Source organism: Callorhinchus milii, unplaced genomic scaffold (assembly GCF_018977255.1).
Source record: "Callorhinchus milii isolate IMCB2004 unplaced genomic scaffold, IMCB_Cmil_1.0 Scaffold20, whole genome shotgun sequence".
Classification (NCBI taxonomy): Eukaryota; Metazoa; Chordata; class Chondrichthyes; order Chimaeriformes; family Callorhinchidae; genus Callorhinchus; species Callorhinchus milii.
Window position 1 is genome coordinate 5,493,926 of NW_024704761.1, and position 14,210 is coordinate 5,508,135.

General features: G+C 42.2%; 1 protein-coding gene across 2 annotated transcripts in view; it reads left to right on the forward strand.

Annotated features, from left to right (window-relative positions):
* Window positions 1-12,513, forward strand: part of sirt7 (sirtuin 7) — a 13,751-nt gene extending 1,238 nt beyond the window's left edge. Inside the window, exons 2-10 of one of the 2 annotated variants that reach the window (XM_007888609.2) lie at window positions 2,583-2,720; window positions 3,465-3,569; window positions 5,033-5,103; window positions 5,608-5,680; window positions 7,215-7,313; window positions 7,932-8,168; window positions 9,002-9,082; window positions 9,670-9,776; window positions 10,363-12,513. In XM_007888609.2, coding sequence (XP_007886800.1) covers window positions 2,583-2,720; window positions 3,465-3,569; window positions 5,033-5,103; window positions 5,608-5,680; window positions 7,215-7,313; window positions 7,932-8,168; window positions 9,002-9,082; window positions 9,670-9,776; window positions 10,363-10,537 — 1,086 coding nt within the window. In that variant the 3' untranslated portion in view covers window positions 10,538-12,513. The remainder of the gene's footprint in view (window positions 1-2,582; window positions 2,721-3,464; window positions 3,570-5,032; window positions 5,104-5,607; window positions 5,681-7,214; window positions 7,314-7,931; window positions 8,169-9,001; window positions 9,083-9,669; window positions 9,777-10,362) is intronic. The other variant, XM_042342493.1, reaches the window with a different exon arrangement.
* Window positions 12,514-14,210: the final 1,697 nt, after the last annotated feature.

Below are 14,210 nucleotides of genomic sequence, written 5' to 3' on the forward strand. Positions count from 1 at the left end.
GACACCCCACCCCATCCCCCCTACACACAGACACCCCAAACCCCCCCACACACCCACACACAGAGACCCCACCCCCACACACAGAGACATCCCACCCCCCACACACACAGACACACCTCCACACAGACACACCTCCACACAGACACACCCCCACACACACACAAACACACCCCCACACACACACAGACACACCCCCACACAGAGATGCAGACACTCACCCCCATACAGAGACACAGACACCCCCACCCACACAGAGACAGACACTTACGTAAACAACAACACATCCACACCCAGACATCCACAGACACACATACAAACCCACAGACACACACACAAACAGACGCACACAGCCCCAGAGTCTACCAAATTCTTAAATTCAGACTCGACTTGAAGCCTTTTTCTTTCCTTCCTTTCTCTCTGACTTTCTTTCATTCAGACTATTCTGTGAAGCCCCTCTGAGGTGTCTCAATGACGTGCGAAGGCACTATATGAAATGCAAGGATTATTATTATTTATTTATTTCTCCCTCCCACCTCCTTTCTTTTTTCTCCTTTTGCTTCCAGCGCCTAAAACAAAGCCCGGACGGAAAAAAAACTGGCTGTAAAATTTAAGACTGGTGTTTTCATCGTTTTGTGGGGAAAAAAAATGTGCCAATAATCCCTCTGAAGTGCTTTGAGATGTTCTTCTGACGTGATAAAACACTGTACCAAATGCAAGGAGTTTTAGTTTAAGAAAGGATTAAGTATCGGATGCTCTGAACAACCCATCCCCAGAGACATCTCTCTCTCCCTTTTTCACTGTTTTTGGCCACAGTTTCTCACTCTCCTACTCCAGATGTTTTTTTCCGCACCAGATCTTGGAATTGCATAGTCTGAGCTGATAATCCAACATAGTGCTGGATGGGAGGGTTGCATTGTCGGAGGGGCTTTCCTTCGGATGAGTCATTAAACCAAGGTCGTGTTTGCCTGTTCAGGAAGACTTTAAAGAGTCCATGGACTGTTTAAAAAGAGAAGGAAGTTTCTCCTGGTGTCCTGGTCATTAAATCTCACAAATAAAATTGGTCACTCACTTCATGGCAGTTTGTAGAACATTGCTGTGCCCAAATTTACTGTCAGCAATCAAATTTACACTATATTCTGTGAAACGCTTTGAGACATCTTGACGATGTGATAAGTCGCTGAATCAAATGCAAGGATTTTTTTTATTATTATTACCAATTTCCATAGATGTAGTCATTGGTGTGAATTTACTAAATGTGGTCCAAAATAAGTGTGGGATCTCATCAAATTTCTGCAGTATTCTTTAAGCTGAATAAGAAGCAAGTTGAAGAGATGCAGCCTTTATTTCTGGGATGTAAATCAGTTTTTTAAAAATTTAAAAGAGGAATAGCATTACAAAATGATTCATATCAAACTGTATTCATGTCATACTCTGTCTTCGTAGAAGCATAGACAAGTTTTCTCAACAATATTCAATAAAGATCCTATATATTTTAATTTGGACCACGTTTATGGAAATTGATAACATCACTGTGCTGGCTCTTCAATATGTGGGTGAATTTGGACTCATTTATGGAGGAGTGAATAATAGACTGTGTTAAAGTTCACATTTCTTTAGTCACAGGAAAAAGAGGTTTAGAGGTACACTGCTGTTCTTGGCTGGAACTGTCACATCACTTGTGTTTCCACTTGAAGGTTGTTTATAATGCTCAGTCGCTGGCATGGAATATCCTGCGTGTCGTGGGCATGAGTCACTAAGTGGTTCAGGCTGTTAAGCGCTGTGTCTGATTGGAAACCAGGCAAAAGTTTCAGTACAAAAGCTGCATACCAGTGAAATCGATCAGCTATTGTCGTGTTTACGCAAAGCTGCATACCCCGTTGTAAAATTAAAATACAAAACCCCACCTACTGGATTTAGCATGTATTTGAAAGCTACTGGTATGTGGCCTAACAGAATATTTCACTTTGAATGCATTGTTGATATTCCTTCATAGTGTTTATGTTTTGCAATATGTGTTGGCTTACAGTGAATTGTGCTGCTCGTTTGAATTATTAACTGAACAATTCTATTCTAAACTGAAATAAGATTGTAAAAAATTAAAAAGTACTGGCATCAGATGAATAACTTGCCCCAGGTTTATAAGAGGCTATTATTGGAGGGAAAAAATTGAACTGCATTTGAAATAGTGCTTTCATGTTTGGAGGTTGTCTAAAAGAACTTCACAGGATTTACTGTAAAGCGCAGTAACTGTGCATTATGTAGGCAAAATCGAAGTACAAGTAACTATTAAGCAAATGGTTGTAAGGCAGAGGAGCACTGGCACTCATGATCCAACTCTGTGTTAATACAGGTATATCAGAAAGTGGACCATCTGATTCAAGATGGTATTTTGAGTGTTATGTTGTTATTTGCAACTTAAAAAAAGGCCCCCAAATGATTAGTACAGACGTATTAAATAGAATTAATGAGGAAGCTGGAGTATGTCGATTTAAAGGGTTAATGGATTGAGTGCAACCTGAAAGCTCAATACGGTTTGGCTCCTATTTGAAGCCTGTGTTAAACTGACGGAATCAACTTTGCAGGTCTCCCGAATCCTTAAAAAGCCAGAGGAATTGCGGACAAAGGAGGACCTCGCTGTGCTGGCGGGCTGTGTGGATACCGTGCAGGCCATGGAAAAGCGAAAGCAGAAAAGAGAGGCACAGAAGAGGAAACTGGAAGAGGTGGATAATTAATACTGTCTAGCTTTAAAATTAATATTGTTTCGCTTTGTTGGTCAAGTTTGCATCCAGCAACAGGCTTCCGCGTTCATCCTTTACCACTTTCAATAAGAGATCAAGTTTTCCACTAAAAATAATAATTTGGTATATATAGTGCATTTCACGTCGGGAGGACGTCCTTAATTAGAGCGACTGTATTTGTGGGTAAACACGGCAGCCAATTTGCTCACAGCATTGTCCCACAAACAGCCATGAAGTGAGTGACCAATTTTATTTGGGGGATTTGTTGGCCAAGAGAAACTTCCTTCTCTTTTCGAATAGTGCCATAGGATTTTTAACGTCCACCTGAAAGGGCAGATAGGACCTCAGTTTAACGTTTCGCCGGAAGGACACGACCTCCAGTAATGTAACACCCCACTCCCCAGTGCCCTGGAGTGTCATCTTAGACGATATGATTTCAAATCCCGACCTGGGGTTTGAACCTACAACCTTCCGACTCAGAGAGGCGAGTGTGCTACCAGTGAGCCAGGCTGATGCAAAGTAATGGAGGTACTCCAGTACATTAGTGACACTAATAGTGGAGTGCTTGGTTCCCTTGAATACAGTGTGGTAGCTTGGATTCACATCTCAGTGGCGGTAATCGTGTTTCTCAGCACCTCATCGTACATTTAAAATGGGAGTTTTAACCGACGGGATATTTGTCATGCTTTATGCTGTGAGGTCTCAGACTGGTTCTCTTCTTGTTAGGTTCTAGACGAACCCGATGAACTAAAGAAGAAAATAAAACTATTGGTGACAGCTGTTCAGGAAGCCCGCTACCTGGTGATCTATTCGGGGGCAGGAATCAGCACGGTGAGATACCTACCTACCCACTGCAGCCCAGCCAAGAGCAACAGAGAGCTGCAGTTAGCACCTTGCCACAAATTCAAACCTCATCCAGCACAGTAGCTGGGGAAGCACGTGCAGCAGTTTGTAGATTCACTTGGCAAACGTAAACATGTTATTAAAAATGCTAATTCGGTTTTCGTAAGGTTTTCGTAACACATCCATTGGTGTGTGGAACTATTGAAAGCTAAAGGAAACACCAGAGGGCGGTAAAAATACATCCTTCATCAGCCGGATTGCTTTGACCTGTACCAGAGCATGTCAATGATGCTAAAAGGCTCAGCTCATTTTGACATTAAGTACATTAATTCCATGAAGGTTGATCACACGCAGTGGAAATATCTAGAATGGACAGTAGATGTCTCTCAATGCCAGGCTAGTGTGACACATATTTTATAAGTTTAAGGTAATAGAGTAACTATTAAAGATGAAACTTCACAGCTCACATTTGTATGTCACCTACACTGTTTTAGATTATTTACACCTCGCTACATTGTGAATTGAATGTTTCCCCAAATTCCTTGAAGTTTGCAGTACAGCACAAGAGCAGTGCAGGAGTTTCCTAATCTGCCAGTTTGTTATTTACACGTCAACATTCAAGCGCGTGGAAATATTGTCAGGTCGCAATCTTACAGTAGTTTTGCGGCTCAGCTAATGCCGCCGGAGCTATTGATTTATCGAACCTCTCAGCGTTTTGAAGGAAAATGTAATTAAAGTGCAAGAATCAGCTGCCCTCCTTATCTAAGCACTTCAGTAAAAGCCATTCTGTCCGTAGAAACGGATTCAGAGTAGGGAGGGTACAGCCGAGTAATTTATTTTAGTTCCATTATAAGCTAGTAATTGCTATTCAATTGTTACCAGTGATTGTCTAGCAGGTAAGTAGTTAACTATTTAAATCTGGTAACCTGACTCCTACAGAAATCTGTTTCCTCAAACTTTTATGAGAGTCTTAAGTGCTCTCAACAACACTTGGAATCTCATACAGTCTATATAGACCTTACTGTGCTTTGCCCTAAACCTTCCTAACTCATTGTATGATGCTTGAAAAATACTTAACTGTTCATTGAGGTCTATTCTTTTCTCCTCTTTTCTCTCCCCTTGTGCTCTAAATTTACGCTAATTGCTCACAGAATTGTTTAAAGCTTCAAATCAAAACTTTTTCCACATTAAACTAACCTCATCATAAATTAGACCCTATTATTGTTCAGTGCATGTCATGGAAAACACCTGCAATGTATTTTTATCGTGTGGTCTCTGTATTAAAGATGAGTAAAAGAGGTTTCAGTAGGAGTGATTTTGAAAGCAACATCACACAAAACATATTGACTCACAGGAGGAATAATCTTGCAGGTTTATGCTGTTCTGAAGACGTTCCTTTACGTCAAGGTGCTAATGGATTAAAACGTTGCCCTTGTTTCTACTTGGCGCAGGCAGCATCAATCCCGGATTACAGAGGCCCCAATGGTGTGTGGACATCACTGCAGAGTGGGAGGGCAGTGAGGTAAGAAGAAAACCTTATCAACAACGAGCAAAACCGCTGGCAACTGCGAGGAGAGAAAAATCATTGTTGTATATTTAGGGTAGTTAGTAATAATAATAATGCTTGCATTTGATATAGTGCTTTTTCATGTCTTCGAGACGTCTCAAAGTGTTTCACAGAATTTATTGTAAAGTGAATTGACTGTTCATTTAAGTGCTCTGAAATGTTACCCTGTGTGGAGGGCGCTATATGAGTGCAAGTTGTTTTTTTTGTGGGCGAAACACAGCAGCCAATTGCACAGCAGTATGCATTTAATATAATATTGCATTATGTGGAATTACCATTGTAGAATTATCAATAATAACAAAGCTCCTGTTTGCAGCTTTAAATAAAGTATATTTGCTCACAGCAGTTCATCTGATACCATATATCCAGTCCTTTCCTCTCTCCCCCTTCCCACCCCCACCCCTTTACAACATAACCATTAGTAAATTTTATCTGACTGAAATTGTCTTTCATTTTAAGCGCAACAGACCTGAGCGAGGCAGAGCCTACCTTGACTCATATGTGCATCGCACAACTTTACAAAGAAAAGCTGGTAAGAACCACAGTGTTTATAGTTGGGTGAACATTTAGGAATCGGGGAAAATTAAAACCCTGAGGACTTTCACAACAAAAGTGGTGATAATTTTTGTTAAGTAGATACAATATTTTGCTTTGATTTCAGTGATCTGGTTAGAATTAGAAACAACATACAGAAAATCCTGGCATGAGTGAATTGTTTTAAGGCATCACGCAAAATCAGATTGAAAACAATGCATTGCTTTGTAAAAAATGATCCAACTTTAGATTAAATTTCACAATTGCAATGGATGCTCGTAGCTCTCAGAAACACAATTTAAGACAATGCAGTAGAGTTAATGCGTTGCCATAGAACTGTTCACAACATCTAAACATAAATTTACCAGAAGAAAAACGTCAAGAAAACTATTGATTGAGCCTAACTAAACCAAAGTCCAGTCAATGTTAAAGCATTGTAGTTCCAACACAAATACTCTTGTCACTTTCTCTGAGTTTCTATTGTGCCGAGTCTGGTTTGATAAAGTTCAGACCTCACAATTAAAATTCCCCCGTGTCTGGAGTTCAGCCTTCCTTTCCTACTTATGTAGGTCAAAGGGATGGAGGAAATGGCTTGAGAATAGTAACATACAGGAAACAAGTGAAGTAAAGTTTATTATCAAGAGATGGTAAGAATTTGGAAGTTAATCTAAGGGTCAAGCATAGACAATGAAAAACTAACTGCCTGTACTGGACAAAAGCACAAACGCCTTCCTTCCTCTCCCCGCCAAAAAANTTGGAAGATGCTGATAAGGGCACCATGACTTATGTGGAAATTGTTAAACTGGTGGACTGGTTAAATGCATAGGTTAGTTCTGCTAGAAAAGCTCTGTGCCATGTTCTGGAGATTTTCCTGGGGAAGTATCTTGGGTTATTTTTATATGATGACAACCTGCGTTTACTATAGCGTGATTCACACAGGATGGCGTCTCGGAACTTTGCACAGTGGCGGGGTTGGACACCAGGCAAGGTGGGAGGGAGAGGTGACGATAAGCGTGGTTGAAGAGGCCTATAAATACAAAGAGAAATTGGATGGTCTGTTCCTGACTGAAATTGCTACTCAGTTTCTCAACTTCCTATTTGTGATTTGACTTGAACGTAAGAACATAAGAATTTGCCATCTTGGCAGGCTCATGCACATAGCAAGTCCCAAACTATATATACTGTATCCCATGAGATTGTTTCCTAAAATAAATTATTTCATTTGCTTTTGAAAGAATCAGCACTTTCTGCTTCCACCGTCTCCCTGAAGGAGCCTCTTCCGTACACTGAAATAGTGTTTCCACAGATTTGTTTTGAATTTACCCCCTTCAACTTTTTTATAAAACGCTCAGGCTGACATTTCAGCACACTGAATCACTCCACGTCTAGCAAGAGGTTGAATACCGGCACCTCTAGCCGCACTTGCTCCGTGCCACTTATTTATTTTTCTCACCTCCTTGTCCGCCTTTGCTACCACCAGCTCAGAATACAAGATTACAAGCAAAGGTCTGAATCCCTTATTTTGTCCGCAGGTGCAACATGTGGTTTCTCAGAACTGCGATGGATTACACTTACGCAGCAGTTTACCCAGGAAGGCACTTTCTGAACTACATGGAAATATGTACATAGAGGTGAGACAAATGATGCGGGTTTCAAATGTTCCAGCTCATCCAATAACTATAAAATCAGAGTGTTCGACACACCTACTCACGTGCCTGTCTTGGACTGGGCCAATGTAACACTGGAGTATAGAATGCATGAAAATGAGAGCAAGACAGAGGCCAGGGCCTGGGCTACCTTAACGATGGCTACAGCCCTGCTTTTTCCAGGGCAGGATTTTGCCCACAGGCTTTCTGGGAGTTCAGGCACACAGTTACCCATCGTGCGGTGATCTGCCGTGCAGATGAGCCACAGCTTTTGATCACCATATTCCAAGATGGGGAAGCATTAAGAAGACACAGCAAGGACAATAACTCTGGCTTAGCTACTTGCTAATTCCTAACATCAATAGTTTCACAGACCGATGAGAACAAATGCATGGAGGCTAGAATGGAAGGGTTTGAAGTTCACATTAGTCTTATTCCATCAAAAATGCGGCTACTAAATTTCAAGTTCCTTAATGCTTCCACTCCCGATCATATTAAACACCCTCGCAGCTTACCCACAATTACATTTGGGATTTTTTTTTTTGCTTCCCTCCGATAATGTCCACGTTCTGACTGCTTGATCTCAGTGTTGTTTGCGGACAGGTTTGCACGTACTGCACCCCCAACCAAGAATACGTCCGCCTGTTCGATGTGACGGAGCGCACCTCACTGCACAGGCACAGTACAGGCAGAAGGTGCCACAAGTGTGCCAATGAAATGCGAGACACCATCGTACACTTCGGGGAAAAGGGGACTTTGGAACAACCGCTCAACTGGAAGGGAGCAGCTGAGGCAGCCAAAAAAGCCGACGTGATCATTTGTCTCGGTTCCAGCTTAAAGGTAAGAGCTTTGTTTGTGGAGTTCTGCTGCTCAGTGGTTAGAGCACTCGCCTTGCAAGCGAGAGGTCTGGGTTCGATTTGCAGCAGGGTGAAACGTTGGGAAAGTTTCCTTACTCCACATGCCTCTGTTTATCCATCAGTAAGCGGGAATCTGGCTGTTATTCGATTGGCGGATTGCTCTTCTGGGAGTAATAATCCCTTCAAAATAAATAAATCAATCCATGACTTTGTGGAACACTGCTGAGCGCAATTAGCTGCCGTGTTTCGCCCACAAAATATACAGTCAATTCATCTTACGGTATATTCTGTGAAGCGCTTTGAGACATCTCGAAGATGTGATTATTATTATTTGTTCTCCTGAAACATCAAGTCTGTGTCCTGCAGTATTGAATGAAACACACCATAACACTACCCTCTCTTTCTGCTCCCTGCTGCTACATCCTTACTGCGCTGAAATTGACTTTTTTTTACATTATTCGCAGCCACTTGACTCACAACCACCAAATCTAGATTCATTTTGTAAAAGACACCACTTTAATCCATCATGCCACTCACACCGCAGACTGAGATAATAACTAGATATACCTGTGGGAGTGGAATATCGACAAGCACTTGTAATTTCAACAGAGGGGAATTCTCCTACATTTGTCAGACAGTTTTCCACACATATCACCAATGTCAACAATGCACACATTGAGCCTGCTTATTTTCATATCTGTTTGAATTGATACATGAACTCCCTGCAAGGAATCAAATTTGTATTCAGTGGCACTGTGAGTGGCTCTTTCATGTGCTATTTTTCTGCTTGAAGCACCACATGTTTCTTCTTTTCAGGTTCTTAAGAAATACCCGTGTCTGTGGTGCATGAACAGAGCGCCACACAAAAGACCAAAGCTGTACATAGTAAACCTACAGGTAGATACTAGTTCTTCAGAAATATTTCCTTCTCTCTCTTTAGTTTAGGACTTGACTCTGATTTTTTCTTCTATGCATTTGTATGGTGTTGTTCTTAATTATAATATCTGCATAATGGACACTTTGGTACCAGATAAATTCTGCACAGTATATGAGGCCGAGGAAAGCTGAGAAGCAATCGGTAACAAGTGATAAACTCAATAGCCTAATTTATTAGACAGACTATATAATCACCTGTTGGGGCCTGAGGGTAATTCGCTGCTTCAGTTCAAAGAATTGTACTGTTGATGACCTACTTACGTTCTCTGTAATGATGTGGATGCTAGAAGTGCCTCTGTCTGTAGGTTCAGGTGATTTATAAGTAAACTGGTGTACACTGGAAAGCAAGAGAAGTCTTTGTGAGTGCTCTCCCTTTGTGTGAATTGGACAGGAGTAGGAATTGCCAACATTAAGGTGCAGAATACAGTTCGAGTCTTATTTTTAAAGGAATAAACTTGATTTTGCAGGTTGAGTTTTCAGGCTGGTTGCTACTTGCAATGCTGGCTCACATATAGCCATTAACTGCTCTCACCTTGTCTCTGCTGCAGTGGACACCAAAGGATGATTTCGCTACACTGAAGATTCATGCAAAATGTGATGACGTCATGAAGTTGATAATGGAAGAACAAGGCATTGAAATTCCCAGCTATGACAGGTAAGGGACTGGTGATCAATACCATAAACCTTTTGTTTGTTTAAAAAAAATCATTATTATAATAATCCTTGCATTTCACATACAACAAGATTACATTTGTATAGCGCCTTTCACGTCGGGAGGACGTCCCAAGGCACTGGACAGAGTACAGCATTTCAGACCCGAGCTGGGGTTGGGGGAGTAAGGGAGGGGAGGGGAAGGGGAGTGGCCGATGGCACGGTTGAAGAGGAGGGTCTTGAGGCAGGACTTGAAGGAGGCTAAGGAGGGGTCGAGGTGGAGTGACTGGGGGATGGAATTCCAGAGATTGGGGGCAGAGTTGCTGAAGGCTCTCCTGCCAATGGTGGGGTGGGTGGGTGGGTCGGGGGATGTGGAGCAGGCCAGAGCCGGCTGCGCGGAGGGAACGGGCGGGTTGGTAGGGGGTCAGGAGGTCACAGAGGTAGCGGTAGAGCAAGGCCATGGAGGGCTTTGTATGTGAGGACCAGGATCTTGAGCTGGATCTTGAACATAGCGCATTTCACATGAATTATTTTTAAAAATCGGAAGGTTGGGCTCCGCCATTTGCTTTCAGTTTCTTGTTCTGCTCTAGGTTCAAGGATCCTATTTTCAGTCTGGCAACTCAGCTGAGACCAGATGAGGAAGGAAGTCACACTCGCAAAATACTCGCAAAGGACAACTCAGGGAGTGTGGGCACCATCTTGTCTGGTGGATGGTACGGTAAAGGCTGTGCGAAAGGCAGAAGAAGAAAAAAGATCACCGCATAGCCAAGAGCCATGGGTCACTGCGATTGTTGTCGTTGTTTACAGTTTTCTTGTTATTTTTTTCTTCCATTAGATTGCTGCAAGCATCTGGTATCACTTCTGTTCTGTACTGAGGTAACAAGGTGCATGTGAATGATGCATAGACACATACCCCTTGGGGGTTAACGCAATAACTCCCCAAAACTCCCATTGTCCAGCTACCAGGCTCTCATTTGAGCTAATCTGTCATTGTGTCTGTCCGAAGAAATTATATATAATTGACGAAAGATTATAGACCTGAAATGTTAATTCATTTTCCTCTCCATGGATGCTGCCTGACCTGCTGTGTGTTCCCAGCGACTTCTGTGTTTATACCAGATTTTCAGCATCTGCAGTACATTATGCCCTAAGAAATTATTAGTTTGACAACTGAATTTCAGATGTTAGAAGCTCAAAAATATATGATTGAAATATGGCACATATTTGTTTGAATGTTGCAGGGATGAACCCTCTGAATACCCTAAAATGCTTTCAACTTACAACCTTACCTACCAGTCTATCAAAAACAAAGTTTGAATTAAAATAGCTTTTGAGTATATTTTGCACTAATAGATTTTTCAACTTACAATGAATGACATTTGTTTACCTTTCTTACACATTTGAAACCAGTACTTGAATTATTTTGAAACCGCCTAGAAATTACAACACAGGGATTTTTCTAAAAACTCAAGTTTCTACTTTCACTAAGATCTATCTATAATAATAATAGATCTATCTATCGTTGGAACACCTCCAGCTTTTTAACTTGTGTTTTTTAACGACTGTCTGACAAAATAGGCTAGCTATAGATTGGTCTTGAAATGATCCCTTGTGTGCAACCACAATACCTTAGTTTGGAGGAGCCAGAATAAGGCCACCTCTGGTCACTTCCATTCACAGGCTTTGTGAAACAATTGAATAACACGGAGCTTTGCATGACGCAAACATAATCGTCAGTTACTGTGAGTTCAGTGCAAGTGCATTGGCAACTTGCTTTCCCCAGTGGAATTCATACATTTGAAGTGCATTCCATCCCAAATCTTCAAACACAACCCATTGTTTCAGGATCGATCTATTAGCCATAAGCACACCCCTAATTCACATGGCTTCTCTATCAATACAGTTTAAAATCATGTAAAGGGAATGTTTAAAACGGGTATTTGGGTACTTCTTTGGTTACGGAGGGTGGTTTGAGTGGCAGTTTGTGGTAGGTTTATTTTTAATATATTTTTTCACTGATTTGTTTTGCATTTTGAAGAGAAGCTGTTGTTTTGACCAGATTGAGAATTTATTTTTCCACGTGCTTCAGTAGTTTCAAAAATTCTAGTGGACATTTAGCTTTAGGGTTTGTTTTTTTGCATCTCAATGTAAGTGAATCCAGCCCAAGGAAGTTTGATGATGCTTACCTCTCAATGATGATGATTGTCAGGTTGAAATCTGACGTGTTTTGAGAGGTTTCAGGACAAGGACGAGACAATTTTGTGTTAGGGATTTTTTTTTCGCTCCAGATCCGGGAGCAAAGTAGAATTGGATGAATCCTTAATAATTCCCACTATTATCATTCTCGAGATGAGCCATTTGCATTGCTAAGAGATGTGCAGTCAAAAACGTGTTCGCACCTCGCCTGCACCAGCAGCCTAGACTTTTTAAAGCTGGATAAACAGTGGAGTTTGGAAAAGTGTGTTTGGAAATTCAGCACCTGGTTCATTCTCTTCCAGTGAGCCAGCAGTTGGTATTGCTTCAATGACTATGTTACAAATGCTGCAATTCGCAATTAACTTTGCACCCCATTTTACCCCCCGCCCTGCCCCGTGTGCTGCTGTGGGAACACGGATACACAATTGGTGAGTGAATTCTGGAGAACAGCCCATCTGTGGTTGCACTTTATTTGATATAAGTTGTTGATCATTTTACCACGGGAACTGTAATTATTTTTTATATTAAAAAAAATAAAGTCTAAAACGGAGAGGGTGCGTCCTTATTTTGTGTGTGTGTGTGTGTGTGAAGGCTAACAACAACAACAAAATTACATTTGTAAAGCGCCTTTCACCTCTAGAGGATATCCCAAGGTGCTGGACATACAGAGTTTCGGGGTCGGGGAGGGAGAGTGAAGGGCAGGGCGAAGCAGGCAGATCGAAAGCAAGGTCGAAGAAGAGGGTTCTTGAGATGGGTCTTGATGGTGGCGAGGGAAGGGGTGAGGCAGAAGGACTACGGGATGGAGTTCCAGAGGGTGGGGGCAGAGTGGCAGAAGGCCTGCCCACCAATAGTGAGGCGAGCGAGGCAGGGGAACATGAAGCAGGCTGGAGCCCGTTGAGCAGAGGGAGCGAGCGGGATGGTAAGGATAGGAGATCGCAGAGGTAGTGAGCAAGGCCATGGAGGGCTTTGAAGGTGAGGACCAGGATCTTCAACTGTATCCTCTGTGAGATGGGAAGCCAGTGGAGTTGGGCGAGGATGGGGGTGATAGGGTCGCAGAGCCTAGTGCGGGAGAGGACACGGGCAGCAGAGTTCTGGATGATGATGATGATACCTGTGGAGGGAGGAGTTGGAGAGGCCGACAAGTGATCAGTTTGCATAGTTGAGCCTCGATGTAATGAAAGCATGTATGAAGGTTTCGGCGGCCTGCGGTCCATGGTCTTGCTCCCCCCTCCATGGTCTTTCTCCCCCCTACCTCTGCAACCTCCTAACCCCCCTACCATGCTGCTCGCTCCCTCCACTCAGCGGGCTCTGGCTTGCTTCATGTCCCCCGCCTCGCTCGCCCCACTATTGGCGGGTGGACCTTCTGCCATCCGCCAAGGTTAAAGATCTACAACAGTCTTCCATATTAATTAAGGTGACTTGATAAGCGAGTGGGATAGCTTGTGAATTGTGCACTGTGGAGTCATTCGATCAACCTGGTTGATTCCTTCTAAACAACTACCTCCTCATCTTTGTATCCAGACTGCAATTCCAAGACCTCGCTCACATCTTGTAGGATTGGATGCATCCTTAATCATTACCACTCTTCAAGGCAAAGTGTCTCAGTCTTGACAGCCAAAGTGAGGCAGCTCTTTGATTGTGGGATCATGCAAGATACTGTACACTGGCTGTGATAGTGTGCATTATATCTGCACAGTTGTGCATGATTGCATATAAGCAGTGTCCTGTGTTAGACAGAGTACAGTTGTGCACTGTATATGAAAGGTTAGAGCTATCTACTGTGAATGATACCTATCTACTGTGAATGACAGCACACATCTATACTGTATATTAATGCATAAATTTCTATAGAAACATGCGACATGCATACAATTGCCAGCATATAACACTGTAGAAACGCATGGTTGATGTGACACGGGTGTTTTAGTCACTTTAATCGAACGTTTAACCAGCCAATTCAAACCATTACACTTGGGATTTTAACCAATTGTGTCACAAGCTTCACAGAGAGAAAAAAATAACCCTAAAGAAAAACCAGCCACCAATGACCGGGATAAACCAACCACAGTTAAATTGATTCAGAAGTAAGAAATGTTTATTAAATTGCAGTTCTCTTGTTAATTGTTGATCCTCCATTGTTTTAATCAAAATTGGCACATGGATACTGTACCCAATGATGGTCCCAGCTTGTTTTAAACCAGCCAGAAAACATCTATAGGGTGGGTGAGGACTTGCGAGGACG